The 17,901-nt window shown below is 45.1% G+C and overlaps 1 protein-coding gene across 3 annotated transcripts in view; it reads right to left on the reverse strand.

The window, feature by feature from the left end:
* LOC148140899 (class I histocompatibility antigen, F10 alpha chain-like) overlaps positions 1-17,901 on the reverse strand; it is a 33,426-nt gene that overhangs the window by 6,658 nt on the left and 8,867 nt on the right. For 2 of the 3 annotated variants that reach the window (XM_087979679.1, XM_087979678.1), the window contains exons 3-4: positions 5,240-5,515; positions 4,845-5,123 (exon numbers count right to left, since the gene is read on the reverse strand). In XM_087979679.1, coding sequence (XP_087835805.1) covers positions 4,845-5,123; positions 5,240-5,515 — 555 coding nt within the window. Of the gene's footprint in view, positions 1-4,844; positions 5,124-5,239; positions 5,516-8,586; positions 8,717-17,901 lie in introns of all 3 variants that reach the window. The other variant, XM_087979677.1, reaches the window with a different exon arrangement.

Consider the following 17,901-nt stretch of genomic DNA (forward strand, 5'->3'; position numbering starts at 1 on the left):
CAATAAGCCATACGTTAATGGTGGGTACATAGTTGGAGGAGATTCTGAGGAATAGGACTTACATGCATTTGGAAAGCAAGGACTGATTAGGGATAGTCAACATGGCTTTGTGCATGGGAAATTGTGTCTCTGTAACTTGACTGAGTTTTTGAAGAGGTAACAAAGAAGATTGGTGAAGGTAGAGGGGTAGATGTTGTCCATGTGGACTTCAGCAAAGTGTTTGACCAAGTTTTGCATGTAGACTGGTTAGTCAGGTTAGATCACTTGGGACCCAGAGGAAGCTAGCTAACTGAATATAAAACTTGGCTTCAAGGTGGGAAACAAAGGTTGGTCCAAGAGGGTTGCTTTTTGGACCGGAAGCCTGTGACCAGTGGTGTGCCACAAGGATCAGTGCTGGCTCCATTGTTTTTCATCATTTATATAAATCAGTTGCAGATATGGGCGGGAAAATGGTAGATGGAGTTTAATCCAGGTAATTGTGAGGTGCTGTGCTTTGGGACATCACACGTTAAGGAAAAGGATACAGTTAATGGCAGGACTCTGAACAGCATTGATAGACAGAAGAATCTTGAGGTTCAAGTCTATAGCTCCCTGAAAGTGACCACCCAAGTAGAGAGGGTGGTAAAGAAGGCGTATGGCATCTTGCCTTCATTGGTCAGGGTCGAAGAATGTGGCACTGGAAAAGCACAGCCAGTCAGGCAGCATCTGAGGTGCAGGAGAATAAACGTTTCGAGCGTAAGCTCTTCATCAGGAATGAGGCTTGTGGCCCAAGATAAATGGGAGGGGAGATTGGGTGAGGGGGAGGAAGCTGGGAATGCAATAGGTAGATGAAGGTGGGGGCAAAGATGATAGAGGAGGGTGGAGCAGATAGGTGGGAAGGAAGATGGATAGGTGGGACAGTTCAAGAGGGCGGTGCTGAGTTGGAAGGTTGCTTCTGGGATTAAGGTGTGGGGAGGGAAAATGAGGAAACTGGTGAAATCCACAAAGATCCTCTGTGGTTGAAGATGAGGCGTTCTTCCTCCAGGCATCGGGTGGTTAGGGTTTTGTGGTGGAGGAGGCCCAGAGACTTGCATGACCTTGGTAGAGTGAGAGGGGGAGTTAAAGTGTTCCGCCACAGGGTGGTGGGGTTGTTTGTTTAGTGTGTGTGTGTGTGTCAGAGATGTTCTCTGAAATGCTGTAAAGATGCACTACAGCTGACCACTTTAACTTGCTTGCAAACATAAGCCCGAGATTTCAATGAAGTAATGAAACAACTGTCAGTGTCTAAGGATTGGCACTCTGTGATCCCAAGGAAGATCTAGTGTTGACATGCGATGTCTCCCCGCGCATTTCATTTTAGAGATCCCTGGTGGAGTTCAGCTAGAGTTTGGCAGCGGCCTTTACTCAGGATAATCACACTTTCTCTAACAAGTTCTAACAATATTCCATCCTCTGCCGTGAGCTGGTATCTCTGGGTCCAAAAATTTTTCAATTCAAAGGATATCAACTGCCTTTTGGTTTCCCTCATAAATACAAGTTATTTCCGTTTTGAAGGGATTGGATCTTTCTGTATCCAAAGCCTGATAGTCAGCTCTGATTAGGAGCTTGTCCAGAAAGTTTAATACCATTATAGACTTTTCCATTGGGGGTGCTACCCAGTGGTGTATTTGCTAATGGTAGGCAGTTCAATGCATCCACATTCGCTACTCAGCCTCCCAGGTGGTGTTCTGGCTTGCGATTGGCCCAAAATTACAGGGTGGCTCTGCCTTGTCCTCTTTAAGCACACCAAGTAGTCCATGATTATCACAAATTTTAATTCATAAAGGTATTGGTGGAATGTCCTGACTCCAAATATGACCATCAATCCTTCCTTCTGTATCTAGGTGTATTTACGTGCTGCTTTGGCCAAAGTCCTGGATGTATATGCTCTTGGATGTTCCTCTCCACTGAGTCACCATGAGCTAATACAACTCCAATGCTGTGCGGGAAGACATCACATGTCAATACTAGATCTTTCTTGGGATCATACAGTGCCAATCCTTCGAGAATGACAGTTGTATCGTTCCTTCATTGAAAGCTCGGTCTTATGTTTGCAACCATTTCCCAGGCTGATCCTTTCTGTCACGAGTTGATGTTACGTTGCCAGGACGGAGGCCAGGTTATGTACAAACTTTCCAAAATAATTTACCAGCTCAAGGTATGACATAAGTTCCTGGACAGACGTAGGAACCAGAGCACCTTTGATCTCCCTCACTTTATCTTCCAACAGGTGTAACCCAGAGTTTTCGAATCTGTATCCCAGTAGATCATTTGGGATACACATTTTTCCCTTCTTAGGCAAATGCCTGCCTTGGAAAACCACCTTCGGACTATATCCAGTTCTCTGACTGCTCCTTATTAGTTTTTCCTGTTATTGGCTAATTTACCATCTAAGTAAATGGCGACCTGGGGTAGACCATGCAAGATGTTCTCTGTTGTCCACTGAAAGATCAAACAGGCTGACAATACCTCAAATGGCAGTCTTGTATCTTGGTACAATCCCTGATGGATATTAATTGGAGCATATGTCTGGGAACCTGGTCTAATCACAATTGCAAGTAAGTGTGGCTCATGTCCAGCTTTGTGAAGGAGAACTCCCATCCTGCACCAACGTTGTGCACAAATCCTGAGGGGCTGGTTATCTATTCTGCTGTCAAAAGCAGTTTACACTTTGTTTAAAATCCCCACAAAGGCAAACCGACCCACTGGGCTTCAGAGCCATTCCAATCACTGCTGCCTATTCCACAAACTGGACTGGTTTGATAATTCCTTCACTTTCCAGCCTTTTAATTTCTGCCTTGACTTTTGCCTGTAAGGCCAATGGCACTGGGCAGGCCTTACAGCATCATGGGATTGATTCCTGGTCAACATGCCAGGTGGCCTGGCTCCTCTGATAACCCCGAGATCTTCCTGGATGACCTACAGGTAATTAAATTGAATTTCACTCAAGCAGCCATTTTCTAATTGAAACATATTGAGCCATTCAGGGTGAATCTCTCACAACTGATTTCGCCCCATTCAGCTTGGATTTGAAGCTTTTAGCACAATCACTGGTCACTGAACCAGCTGCCTTCCGTGAAAGAGCGGAACTGAAGTTGTACCCCTATTCTCTGAAGCTTCCTCAGTTTAGGTTCTCAGTCTGGCCAAGATCTTGTGCAAAGTTAAGGGTTGGAATTCAGAGTGAATCTTGTTAAAGATTGGTTCTGTGATCACTGATCCAGCTGCACTCGGATCGCCCTCCATCAGAACAGAATGACCAGTTAACCAGACATTTAAATTGGTTGGTTCTGATTTTGATGTTAAGAAGCAATTTAACTGTTCCAAACCAGATATGGACGGATTTTTCAGGTTACCCTCCAGGATACTGGCCTATAAGTTATCTCACTCACTTTAAGCCCAGTCGGGCTCTTTTGCTGTCTCAATTCCATGTACCAACAGAAACCACAATGACTTGATGGCCACGATCTTGAAGAAAATTCTAACCATTTGCCAGGGCTTGGTTTGGGGTTTTGCTGTGAGCCAACCTCAAGTCCCTCTGATTGATATGTCTTGAGTGAGGCTATACAATTGCCTGCACTTAGGCGGTGTTCCCCAAGTTAAGTTGGATTGTCGAGGGATCCACTTCCATTGGAATGCCCTGCAACTCATGAGCTCCACTTGCTGCATTTTCCAAAGATAAAGCCTGCTTGAAGTCCTGTTGGGACTCAGCCAGTCGGTGTTTTTGCATAGTTACATAATTAATTGCAACATAGTGACATCATTAATAACATCATAGTTACATCAGTAATTCCACATATAATTCTCTATGCATCTCATTAAAGGTTCAGCCAAATTCATGTGCTTCTGTCAGTCTTCTTAACCAAGTCAGGAATCGCAATGTGGATTCCCCTGGTTCTTGAATTGCCAAATAAAAACAATTGTGTCCCAGAATTAGAGGAAACTTTTGCTCATAATAATCCTGAATTATCTCCATTAATTCTTGAAAGGGTTTAGTATCTCGTGCCTCAGGAAAAGCTAGGATCCTAATAACAGAATAAGCTGCAGCTCCACAGGCTGTCAGGAGAATTACTTGTTGCTTTTCGTCTGCCACAATATCGTTTGCCCAGACAATGTGCCGCATTATTTTCACAAACTGGGCCCAGTCCTTGATCGCAGGATTGATGAGTCAAGTTTCCCAAACAAATGCTTCCCTGACTGAAAGGTGCCTGTTGTGAGCAAGTTTCTTCACGATCATGCTTTACCCCCATTGCCCCTGAAATAACCCTACAGAAGCTAGCATTCACTCACCAAGCCACTCATTATTTACACATCACCCGTCCTTGACGTTAGTAGTACCTCATTCAGATTCAGCTGCCAGACCCTCAATACCTCTGACACTCACCCTTTTTTTAATGTCAGTCAGGACTCCCTGATTGGATCAGGTTAACGGCCCAATCAGAGGCCTCCTATTGACACGGTGCAGCTGGCTGACCTTGGTACAATCACGACAGGAATAATCTGGTGCTGGAACCTGGGACAAGGGAGAACCACCTTCAAATTAGACTGAAACCATTTAGGAGGGAAATCAAGAAGCACTACCTCAGAAATTCACTCATGGAAATCTGGAGTTTTCAAACCAAAATGCTGTGAGCACTGAGGATCAATTGAATATTTCCAACCTGAGGTCAGGAGGGTTTTGTTGGGGAAGTGCAGCAAAAGACATGGAGCAGGAATGGGTAAAGGGAATGAGGGACAGATCAGAGATATCTCAATGAGTGGTGGAAAAGACAGGATGCACGCACATACAGACACACACACACAGACACACACACACACCAGTCCCTTACCCCACTGATAGAGCTGGGCCTCTGTCAGGCTGCTGTGGTCAATGTGACAGGAGTATTGATCCTCATCCCCAGCATTGATCTCAATCTCTTTCTGGATCTGATGGGTCCCATTGTGGTTTGGTCGTATCCCCGAGGATTGGGTCTCAGACATGACCTCTCCATTCCTTAGCCAGGTCACCTCGATGTCTACAGGATAAAACCCAGTGACTAGGCAGGAGAGAGTGAGCGGCTTGTCCTGACGATTGGGCTCCCTCCTGGAGATGAACACTTCAGGCTGAACTGTGATGGGAAAGGGTAAAAACACAAACAACAGACAGACACTGAATGGAATGGGAGAACGGTTTCATAGATCAGTGAGGTTAGATCAGAAAATGGAACAGAACTGAAATATATACCTTTCCTTGTGAAATATTCCTTTCCAGCCTCCAAATATCTCTTTAAATGTTCAACATCTTCTTCTTCCAGGTGTCTTTTCCAGTAGTTGTTCCAGGAATCATCAGAATCCCATTTCTCTTTAGTTATCACTGCAATGGGATTGGATGCGATCCATCTCATTCTGTCTGGGTCTAAACTGATAAAGTCCTTTCCATCAAATCCAAATCTCATCGATGTCTTAATGCTGCCGTCATCACTGATCTCAACAGTAGCTATTCGTTGAAAAATGTGAAATCCTGTCGGTGATCAGTCATAGATAATTAATAATTAATAACCAGAGGAACAATCTCATTTAAGGGGAATGGGGATCCTATATTAGGGCCAAGGGGAGGGGGTTACACATGGGGCTAATCCCCAAGGCCTGTGCTGTCAGAAGGTTCCAGAGTCAGGCAACGCTGCCCCTTTCTCCAACTGCTGTCTCACACCCCAACCTGGTGCAAATAAACAATATGCTCTCTGATCCAGGTCAGAATTCCAGTGCTCACATTCCCACTGTCCTGGAACGACAGCCCCGTTCCATGTGGTCATTTATTTTGATCACAGGCTGCATTCTGGGGGATGTAGTCCATGTCTGTCTGTGACCACTCTGTCAGCCTCCCACAGGCTCTGGCCCACGATCGGACTCTGTGTGTTATTTACAAGGACCCTCTCCCTACGTGGGGCTGTGCAATCTCTTCCCCTGAGCCTGGCGGAATGGAGATGAGGATCAATCTCTTTAAGTTACTCACTACCTGTGTCCACTGCTTTCTGTCATTTTAACAGATGATTTGGATGTGCAGATAGGAGGAATGGTTAATAATGGTTCGTTTGCAGATGACACCAAAACAGGAAATGTAGTGGGCAGTGAGGAAGGTTATCTCAGAGTACAATGGGACCTTGATCAGATGGGCTGAGGAGTGGCAGATGGAGATTAATTTAGATAAAAGTGAGGTGTTGCATTTTGGGTAAATCATAGCAGCATTTACACAGTTAATGGTAGGGTGCTGGGGAGTGTTGCCAAACAAACAGACCTTGGGGTATAGAGTCATAGTTCCTGAAGGTGGAGTTACAGATTGACAGGATAGTGAAGAAGGTGTTTGGTCTCCTTGCCTTTATGGGTCAGTGGATTGAGTACAGGAGTTGGGATATCATGTTGCAGCTGTCCATTGATTCAGCCACTTTTCGAGAGCTATGCTAAATTTTGGACTTCCTGTGATAGGAGAGAGTTCAGAAGAGATTTACAAAGTTTGGAGTAGAGTGAGAAATTGAATAGGCTGGGGCTATTTTCCCTTAAGTGTTGGAGGCTTAGGGTCATCTTTAGAAGTTTATAAAATCATGAGGGGCATGGATAAGGTGAATAGCCAAGTTCTTTTTCCCAGGGTAGGTGAATCCGAAACTAAAGAGCATAGGTTTAAGGGGAGAGGGAAAAGATGTAAAAGGGACATAAGTGGTGACTTTTTCATGCAGAGGGTGGTGTAATTTTGGAATGAGATGTCAGGGGGGGTGATAGAGGCTGGTACAATATCAACATTTAATCGACATCGAGATGTGTTTATGCAAAAAAAGCATTTACAAGGATATGGGCTAAAAGCTGGCATAGGACTTAGATCAGTTTAGGATTTCTGGTCTGCGTGAACGAGTTGGACTAAAGGGTCTGGTTCTGAGCTGTACAACTCTATGTATCGACCTTCTGTACAATTTCCTCTAATTATTGCAGTGTTTTTAGTTTTGTTCTCGTTGTTTAATCCATTCCTCACAAATTAAACAGAATGAGTTGGCCTCTTTTGAGGCAGTTTCCCAGAATTCCCTGTTCCAAGTCCCAGCTGCCCAAAGGGGTCACAATATATCTGCACCATGTGATTCAAAAATATCTCCAGATCATGAATGGATCGTGACAGTCAAATGTTCTCTTTAATGTCTCTCCGGTCCTCAATTCATTCATTATCTGACTGTTTGCTGATTGGCTAAGAACTAAACATGATTAATGTTAATGATCCTTCCATCAATTTCTTCATTTTGTTATATATTTCTTCATTCCTAGCAATTCATTTTTTTTCTGTTTTCATGACAACAAGTAATATATTCCAGTGCTACACTTGATATGCTGCTTTCAAACACATTTCCAGTTAATTCTAGTAACATGGAAGTTCAGAGGGAGAGTGGGCAAGTCAGCCCTTTGAGTCCACTCCACCATTTAACATGATCATTGCTGATCTTATCCTGGTCTCACTTGCTGTACTAAGATCTGGGCAACGGGGGAAAAAATACACCCAATGCCACCCTCACCCTGATGGCCATCTTTGTGTGTGGCTGCATCAAGCTGTGCGTGGATCCCCGGTACGCAAACACCAAGTGTCACTACGTACTGAGGTTCTACCTGTCCCCGGTGTTGCGAAGGATGGGCCTGGCCTCGCTGCCGCGGAACGCTCCGAGTAGTTGGACTGTTACGTATCACCTGTCCTTCGTGGAGAAATTTATCAAGAAAAACACCTTTGACCACAAGTCCATTAGGAAGTGGTCAGCACGTAGTGTCCTTGAGACCCTTCGGGAAAAGGAGAGGGCGGATCCTATCGAGCGGTTCCCTGAGCAGACTGTCAAAGCCATTTGGCAGAATGCCTCACCGCCAGAACTTTCCAACAAACACCAAGACATGGCTTGGCTGGTGGTGAGAAGGGCTCTGCCTGTGAGATCCTTTATGCACGCCCGGACTCTCAGCCGCACCGCACGCTGCCCTCGAAGCGGTTGCGGGGGGGACGAGACTGTCACACACCTCCTTCTGGAATGTTCCTACGCAGAAGAAGTCTGGAGAGGAATGCAGTGGTGTTTGTCGAGGTTCGCCCCGAGCAGCGCCTTGACGCGGGACTCCATGCTCTTCGGCCTGTTCCCCGGGACGCACACCGAGACGAACATCAACTGTGCCTGGAGGATCATCAACTCGGTGAAGGACGCTCTCTGGGTGGTCCGAAACCTGTTAATCTTCCAGCTGAAGACCCCGACTGAGTGTTGCAGACTGGCACATTCCAAGGTCCAGGACTACGTGCTGAGGGACGCGCTGAAGCTTGGGGCAGCTGCCGCCAAGGCACGGTGGGGAAAGACCACCGTGTAACATCTGCCTGCCTAAAGAAGAACAGGGGGCCCGTGCAGTCATTTGGGCCCTGCTGACACCTCAGCTAAAAATGTAATCGTACAGACCAGTAAATAGGAATGATTACTCTGTTTTCGGTATGCAAACAAATGGAATGTTTACATATGTATGGCATGTCCAACTGTACAGACCATCAAAGTATTTTATGAATAAAATATATTTTTGAAATAAAAAAGGTCTCACCGCCACCTTCCTGCCTGCTCCCATCCCCCGTTATCCTGCTTTCCATCAGAAACGTAGCCATTTCTGTCCTGAATTTGTTGATTGGTTCTGCCCCGCTCTGGGTCAGTGAGTTCCACAGATTCACAACCCCCTGAAAGAGGTAGATAATTCTCATCTCAGTTTAAAACCAACCTCCTCTCTCTGTACATCTGTCATCTGTTGTTCAAGACTGTCCCACAAGGGGAATGTCTGCTAGACATCGACCTTATCAATCCCCTTGAGCATTTTATATTTCTCAATCAGATCCTCCTTCATTCCTCTGATCTCCAGTGAGTCCAGCCCCAAGCTATACAATTGCTTCTCGTACAATAACCCTTTCATCCCTGGAACAGCCTGGTGAACCTCCTCTGAACTGCCTGCAATGTCACCACATCCTCCCTTAGGTAAGGAGACCACAACTGGACACAATTCTCCAGGTGTGGACTCACCAATGCCTTATATAATTGTAACAACACTTCTTTGCAAAAAAATGCCAGTATTCCATTTGCCTTTCTTATGAGATGCTGCACCTGTATATCCACTTTCTGAAATTCATGCCCAAAAACACCCAGATCCTTCTGCACTGACACACTGTGAATCTACTTCCCAGTGAAATAATAATTTGCCTACTTACTTTCTGGCCAATATGGACAAACCACACTTATCCACATTCACTTCCACCTGTCACAGTCGCAGGAAAATCAACGTTTTGGGCAAAAGCCCTTCATCAGGAATGCCAAAGTGTTGATTCTCCTGCTCCTCGGATGCTACCTGACCTGCTGTGCTTTTCCAGCACCACACTCTCGACTCTAATCTCCAGCATCTGCAGTCCTCACTTTCGCCTGGTCCACCTATCAGAGTCTGGCCCATTCTCCTCACTAATATCCATCTGGAAACTTATTATCTCCTTATCATAGCCTGGTATCCCACTAATATTAGTATCATCCACAAGTTTAACTACGATACACTCTGTCCCTGCTTGCAGATCATTTATACAGATTGTAATTAATTGAAGTCTGAGAACTGAACCATGCAGCACGAGATTAGTTACAGTTCACCACCCAGAGAAGGATCCATTTTTCCTGATCCTCTGTTTTCTGTCAGTTAGTCAATCCCTTATCCAAACCAATACTCTACCTTTAACCCCTGAGGATCTGACCATCAGGATCAGTCTTTTATGTGGCATCTTGTCAAATGCCTTCTGGAAGTCTAGATATACCACATCCACTGGACACTTGTGAATTAAGCTTCATTTATCTAAATGTTCAGTTATCTCCTTCCTTCTGATTGGCTTCAGCAGGTTCCCCACGACAAAGGTCAAATTTACTGGTCTACAGTTTCCCACTTTATGCCTATCTCCTATTTGAATAAGAGTATCACATTAGCATTTTTTCCAATTCACTGGTACCTTTCCAGAATCCAGGGAATTTTGGAATATCTCAACTAATGCATCCGCTATCTCTGTTGACAAATCCTTTTATACCTCTGGGTGCAGGCCATCAGGTCCCGGGGAATTATCTGCCTTTCATCCCAGCAGTTTATGTAATACCTTCTCCCCAGTTACAGCAATTGCACCAAGTTCCTTGGGTAGTAACTGCAGTTTTTGGGAAGACAGTGCTACCTTACACTGTGAAAACAGAGACATTTCTGCTATCCCGGAATACCCCATTATTACCTCACCGTTTCTGTCCTGTAAAGGACCAACATTTACTTTCACTATTCTCTTCCTTTTCAGAAAGTTTATAAAAGCTTTTGGTATCAGTGCTTACGTTGTGCAAGTTTCATACTCAGAATTATTTTGTTCTTTTGACCTGACTGGATCCACACAGTATGACACACACTCACTCACTCACTCTCTTTCTTGTCCCCCACCTCATCCCGTGGAATAACCTGTGGACACACTGGACCCGGAGAGGAGGGAAACCCAGGCTGGAAGGAAATTCCCTATCGGCCCCTCATCTGTATGAATTCCATCAAGACCAGCTCATCGTCTGCACCACCAGAGGAGAATGGAAGCTCTCGGTGGGAGTTCAACCCAACTCCCAAAGCCAGCCCAAACCCATCCCTTTCACGATGACCCAGTCTGTGACCTCCTCTGTCTCTTTCTCGCTCTGCTTCTTAAAAACAAAAAACAGATTTTCCTAATTAGCTTTCCACTTTGCAATTTATGTTTTGTTATTTTTGTTATATGTTGTTTAAAAAGTTACTAGTTCATTGCTTTGACAGTTTGGATTGCTGAGCAAGTTGCTCGTGTTTTCTTCGTACATCAATATGGTGTGAAATTAATATTTAATGTTGTGCCAAGTGTGATCTCAAGCAGCTGCCTCTGGGTTTCTTAGTGTGGGAAGGAGAGCTCACAAGGAGGGGTTTGGGAAGGATTGATGGCAAAAAATGCTATTTTGTTCCAGTAGAAATGAGACTTGTTCACAATCCACAGCATGTCTGGCAGTGTCAGTTCAGACAGAAACAAGGGCCAGTGACCCTGCTTCAGAATGTGCAGACCTTGAACCTGAAGCATTGACTCTCTTTGCTGTAGTTGTGGTATGTTCCCTGAGCTGGGAAGTTGATGTGCAGACGTTTGTCCCCTGACTCGGTGACATCTTCAGTGTTTCGGAGCCTCCTGTGAAGTGCTGCAGTACTGTGTCCTCTGGAATTTATTTGGTTCCATTCCTGCTGCTTCAGGTTGTTCATTGTAGGTCTAGGTCACTGTGCTTGGTGATCGAGCTTGTGGATGGGTGCCATGACATAGAAATCATCTGGTTGTCCTCTGTTTGGTTTGCACTATGATCGTTGTGTTGACTCAGTTGAATTTGTGGTCTTTGTCGTTGCTGTGTGTGGCTATCAGGGACAATTGGTCATGGGATTGAGTGATTAGTTGTTGTTCATGGATGTGGATTGCTAGTTGTCTGCCTGTTTGTCCTATATAGTGTTTCATACAGTCTTCGTATGGAATCCTGTAAATTACGTAAGTCTAGCACATGATGTGCGTGGGGTCTTTTGTCCTGGTGAGTGATGTCTGAGCGTGCCTGTCAGTTTATTGTGGGATATAAATGAATTAATGTTATTTCTGCAACTATAAATTCTGATACAGAACAGAAATGAGAAAATACATATTCAGCAAAAAGAAAGGATATGTTAGCATGAGACGTGATTACAGAACAATGGTGGATGTATGGGCAAACAGGAAAGCATCTGTTTCCCCCGCTTACACGGAGACACAGGAACAAACCCTAATCAAAGAGGTCAAAGTGGCCTCTGGATGGAAATAGATGCTGATAGAAGAAAAGATATGCCTAATCAATAATCTACAATAGACTGACGTCAAACACCCTTATGGGAGTCAGAGATAAGAGTTTGTCACGGACAAGACAGGATAAACAGAAGTTGTGGGATCAGTCTTAAGGAAATGAGTGACGTAAGTGAAGCAGGGAACAAACAATGGAATAAGGAAAACATATGGGGAAAAAAAACAGTATAAATTGCAAGGGTTTTTTGGGGTATACTGTGCATTTTGTCATTGCCTTACCTGGCAATTAGACAAGGCACCCACCTGCAGGTGTAAAATTAAACAACGCTGCTGTTTCAGAAATTTGGTCTCGGACTGAAATTATTGATGTGAGTGGGCTTTGTTTCTCACAATTGGGGGCTCGTGTCCGGGATTTTCTTCCATCACCGGGGGGAGTGGCTGGCCTTGGACACTGGGAAGACGCGTCCCGTTCCCCATTGAGGAGCGGTCTCGTGTCCCGGTTTGGTCTGCTCCCTTGGGTGACTGATGTGAATCCTATAAGAGAGACATCTGAATCAGACAGTGATAGGAGCTCGATAGAAGATACGGTGACAAAAGGGGCCAGACAATTCTGTGCACAGACCAAGGTAAGAAAAACAGACTTTTAAGTATTGCCTTGGTGGCCGGGAAAAGAGGTATTTACTCGCTGAGGGACTAGCAAGGGCCCCAGGAAAATGGGGGGTAGGCAGAGTAGCTGTCACGGAGAATGGGACGAAAAAGTCCCTGGTAACATTCCTCCTGAAAGTCCGTTGGGGAGGATGTTGCGGGATTGGACAAGTAATACTTGTACAAGGGCAAAAGATAAAAAGAAAATGATTAAATATTGTTGTTTAGTATGGACCAAAGAACCAATCCTTCGTCCGTCTGTCTTCTGGCCAAAGTATGGTTCGGACGAGGATTGGGTCTGTCAGTATTTAGGGTTGTATGTGAATGGAAAACAACCTTTTAGTCAAGAGGAGGCGGATTATGCGTCCTGTTGGAAGGACAGTTTGGGAATGATGTTAGTAAAGACAAAGGATTCCCCCTCTGCCCCACCTAGTCCCTGGGATCCTCTTAACTGTTTGCCCCCCCCCGTACCATAAAATCAGGTTAGGTGAACAAGGGGAAGGAGGACAGACAGACAGACAGGGAACAGATGATTCACAAGAGGAGGACGGAGGGACAGGGGCTGGGGATGTTGTTGTTCCTGACCCTCAATTCTCAGCAAAAGAAAGGGAAGCTACAGTAGATATAGAGGAGGCCTCCGGAGAATCTAAATCAAAGTCTAAGGGGGGAAAACAAAAGAAAAAGGGGAAAAACGTATCCCCTTCGGGAGGTACCCGTAGGGGACAAAGAGATTGGGTTTGTAAGTGCCCCCCTCACCAGTGGGGAGGTCAGAACATTTAAAAAGGAAATGAAGGTCCTGGTTGAGGATCCGGTGGGGTTGTCTGAACAAATTGATCAATTTTTGGGGCCCAGTCTGTATACCTGGGCTGAATTAATGTCTATTTTGAATATACTATTTACTGGGGAGGAGAGGGGACTTATACGAGGAGCTGCCATTAAAATATGGGACAGGGAACACCCGATTGGAGATGGGGATGCTGGACAGGGAGAGGTCAAGTTTCCCCTCAGAGACCCCGAGTGGGAAAACCAAAACCCGGAGCATAGAGAAGAAATGAGGGAATTGAAAGACCTGATTCTAAAAGGAATAAGAGAGGCAGTTCCGAAGTCACAGAATTTGATTAAAGCCTTTGAAATTAGACAGGAGAAAGATGAGACTCCCTCAGCTTTCTTGCAAAGATTAAGGGACTCAATGCGGAAATACTCTGGAATGAACCCTGAGGACCCAGTGGCACAGGGTCTTTTGAAAGTACATTTTGTGACAAAAGCATGGCCAGACATACAGAGAAAGATACAGAAGATAGAAGGATGGAGCGAAAAACCATTAGATGAATTGTTGAGAGAGGCACAGAAAGTATTTGTAAAGAGGGAGGATGAGAGACAAAAACAGAAGATGAAAATGATGGTAGCTACGGTGGATGAGGTAAGTAAGAGGAGAATGGAACCGATAGTGGGCAACCGGAGCGGTGGGTGGCAGCATGTAGGGCAGAGAGGAAGAGGGAGAGGACAAGGGGGAGCATTTGATAGAGGGTTCGAGCGACAGGGGCAGGGATGGAGGTCTCCACAGGCAGGATGCTATTATTGTGGAAAGATAGGGCATTTTAAGCGGGAGTGTTCTGATCTACAAAGGGAAGAAAGGGCAATTCCGCTTATGAATTATGATGAAGAATAGGGGTGTCAGGGGTACCTGCCCTCGGGGGCCCACCAGGAACCCTTGATAAACTTGAAGGTGGGACCCTGTAGGGAAGAGGTCGTCTTCCTAGTAGATACGGGGGCAGCACGGTCATCGCTGAAGTTTAAACCAAAGAAAGTAGAAATGTTAACACGGTCAATTACTGTTTCGGGGGTGAAAGGGGAAGGATTTACTGTTCCACTATTTGAACCTATGATGATAGAAGGTCCTAAAGGTAAGGTTACAGGGGAACTGCTGTATATCCCTGATATAGGAAGTAACTTACTGGGGAGAGACTTAATTATCCTTTTAGGACTGGAGATTGGAATTCAGGAAAAAGAATTAGTTGTACAACTGGCAATGTTGACAGAGGACGCAGAGAGAGAGATAAACCCTATAGTATGGGCTAGAGAAGGGAATCGTGGAAAACTACAGATCCCTCCCCTTACAATAAATTTAAAACGGAAAGGGGACATTGTCTGTGAACGACAATACCCTATTTCCATAGAAGGTAAACGAGGACTGCAGCCAGTAATTGAGGGACTGATTAGAGATGGTTTGTTGGAGCCATGTATGTCTCCTTATAATACCCCAATTCTACCAGTGCGGAAATCTGATGGAACTTATCGATTGGTGCAGGATTTGAGAACATTAAATCGGATAGTACAGGTCAGGCACCCAGTGGTGCCAAACCCCTATATGTTATTAAGTAAGATCCCTCATGACCACTAATGGTTTAGTGTGATAGATTTAAAGGATGCCTTTTGGGCTTGTCCCTTGGCGGAGGAAAGTAGGAATTTGTTTGCCTTTGAATGGGAGGATCCCAAGACAGGGCGGAAACAGCAATACCGATGGACTGTGCTCCCTCAGGGGTTTACGGAATCCCCGAATTTATTTGGACAGAAGTTAGAACAAATATTGGAGAAATTTAGCAGCCCCAAGGGGACTACTCTGTTGCAGTATGTAGACAACCTCTTAGTATCAGAAATAAGAAGAGAAAGAGTAGTAGAAGCCACTTACAAATTATTGAATTTTCTGGGCCAGCAGGGCCTGCGAGTATCTAAAAACAAATTACAATATGTGGAGCGAGAAGTAAAATACTTGGGACATTTAGTGAGTGAGGGTAAGCGAAAGATAAGCCCGGAACAGATAGAGGGAATAGTGGGGATGCCACTGCCCAGCACTAAATGAGAGTTACGCAAATTTTTGGGTCTAACGGGATATTGCAGATTGTGGATAGATTCCTATGCTCAGAAGACTAGGAAATTATATCTCAAACTAATAGAGGGGGAGCCAGAACATCTAAATTGGAAGGATGAGGAAAAAGAACTAGTCGAGAAACTCAAAAGAGATTTGATTTATGCCCCCCGTGTTAGCCTTACCTTCCCTAGATAAACCTTTCCACCTCTTTGCTACTGTAGATAAGGGAGCGGCTTTGGGAGTATTAACCCAGAGGTGGGGAGGGATGAAACAGCCAGTAGCATATCTTTCAAAGCTATTGGATCCAGTATCCCTAGGGTGGCCTGAGTGTGTGCAGGCTGTGGCTGCCACTACACTGTTGGTGGAGGAAAGCAGAAAGCTTACATTTGGGGGAGCCCTAATAGTAAGCACCCCACACCAAGTGAGAACGATCCTAAACCAAAAAGCTGGGCGATGGTTGACAGACTCGCGGATTTTGAAATATGAGGCGATACTGATAGAAAAGGATGATTTAATGCTAGTCACCGACAATTGTTTAAATCCAGCTGCTTTTCTTTGGAAAGGGGAAGGAGACTCTCCTCAGAATCCAGAGCACAACTGCCTTGACATTATAGAATGCCAAACTAAGGTCCGTATGGACCTGAGAGATGTTCCACTTCATGCAGGGGCTAGACTTTTTATAGACGGATCATCCCGGGTGACTGAAGGGAGATGACATAATGGGCATGCAGTTATAGATGGGACAAAAAGTAGTGTGGTGGAGGCAGGAATGTTGCCAAATGGGTGGTCAGCTCAGACCTGCAAACTCTATGCATTGGAGAGAGCCCTTAGGACATTAGAAAATAAAGAGGGAACAGTATACACTGATTCTAAATATGCATTTGGTGTTGTGCACACGTTCGGAAAGATATGGCAGGAAAGAGGATTGATCAATAGCCGGGGGAAGGAATTAGTTCATGAAGAATTGATTAAACGGGTCTTGGAATCTTTATTACTCCCCCGAGAGATAGCCGTAGTGCACGTAAATGGTCATCAGAAAGGAAATGAACCAGAGGTTAGGGGAAATAGATTAGCTGATGAAGTGGCTAGGGAAGCCGCCCTGAATCCACAAGAAGTGATTAGATTACACTACAGTGTGGAAACAGGCCCTTCGGCCCAACAAGTCCACACCGACCCGCCGAAGCACAACCCACACATACCCCTAACCTAACACTACGGGCAATTTAGCATGGCCAATTCACCTGACCTGCACATCTTTGGACTGTGGGAGGAAACCGGAGCACCCGGAGGAAACCCATGCAGACACGGGGAGAACGTGCAAACTCCACACAGTCAGTCGCCTGAGGTGGGAATTGAACCCCGGACTCTGGCGCTGTGAGGCAGCAGTGCTAACCACTGGGCCACCGTGCCGCCCAAAAGTGGTGATTCATTCTCTAATACCTACTGTCCCAGGTCCTAGGGGAACTCCTATATTTACTGAAAGAGAAGAAAGAGAATTGAGAGATTTAGGGGCTACAAAGACAGCTGACGGGCATTGGAAGTTACCTGATGGAAGGGAAATGTTAAACAAAATGACAATGCGGGAGATTATGGCTATCCTACACCAAGGCAGTCACTGGGGAGTACAAGCAATGTGTGATTTAGTTCTTAGGGAATATGGATGTAAAGGGATATATACCATTGCTAAACAAATATGTGAGGGATGCATAATATGCAGAAAGATAAATAAGAAAGGTCTGAGAAAACAGGCCCAGGGAGGAAGAGACCCAGGATTGAGACCCTTCCAGAGTATACAAGTAGATTATACTGAACTGCCTAGAGTAGGAAGACTAAAATATATGTTGGTCATAGTAGATCATTTATCTGGTTGGGTTGAGGCATACCCCCTAGCTACCACCACTGCGAATGGGGTGTCTAAAACAATATTAGAGCACATAATTCCCCAATATGGGTTAGTGAACCGTATAGATTCCGACCAAGGAACTCATTTTACCTCTAAAGTGTTACAGGGGGTAATGAAGGGGTTGGGGATTTCCTGGGAATTCCATACTCCATGGCATCCGCCATCATCAGAAAGAGTCGAGAGAATGAACCAAACACTCAAATGACAGCTCTCTAAATTGATCATAGAAACCAAACTCCCTTGGACCAAATGTTTACCTATAGCTCTCTTGCGAGTACGAACAGCCCCAAGGAAAGATTTGGGACTATCCCCCTGTGAAATCTTATTTGGATTACCTTATTTGGGAACGCAGGGAGAATTGCCAATTCCCGAAACTAAAGATTTGTTTTTAAAGAAGTATATACTGGGCTTGTCCTCCTCTTTGTCTTTCCTCAGAAAACAGGGTCTATTGGCACAGACTCCGCCTCTTGAATTTGCTGTTCATCCCATCCAGCCGGGAGATTGGGTCTTAGTAAAATCATGGACAGAGACTAAGCTGCAGCCGGACTGGGAAAGGCCGTATCAGACTCTTTTGACTCCCGAAACGGCAATAAGGACGGCGGAAAAAGGCTGGACTCATTATACTCGGATCAA

The sequence above is a fragment of the Chiloscyllium plagiosum genome, unplaced genomic scaffold (assembly GCF_037043375.1).
Source record: "Chiloscyllium plagiosum isolate Xiang-an unplaced genomic scaffold, Cpla_swu_hap1 HiC_scaffold_35, whole genome shotgun sequence".
Lineage (NCBI taxonomy): Eukaryota > Metazoa > Chordata > Chondrichthyes > Orectolobiformes > Hemiscylliidae > Chiloscyllium > Chiloscyllium plagiosum.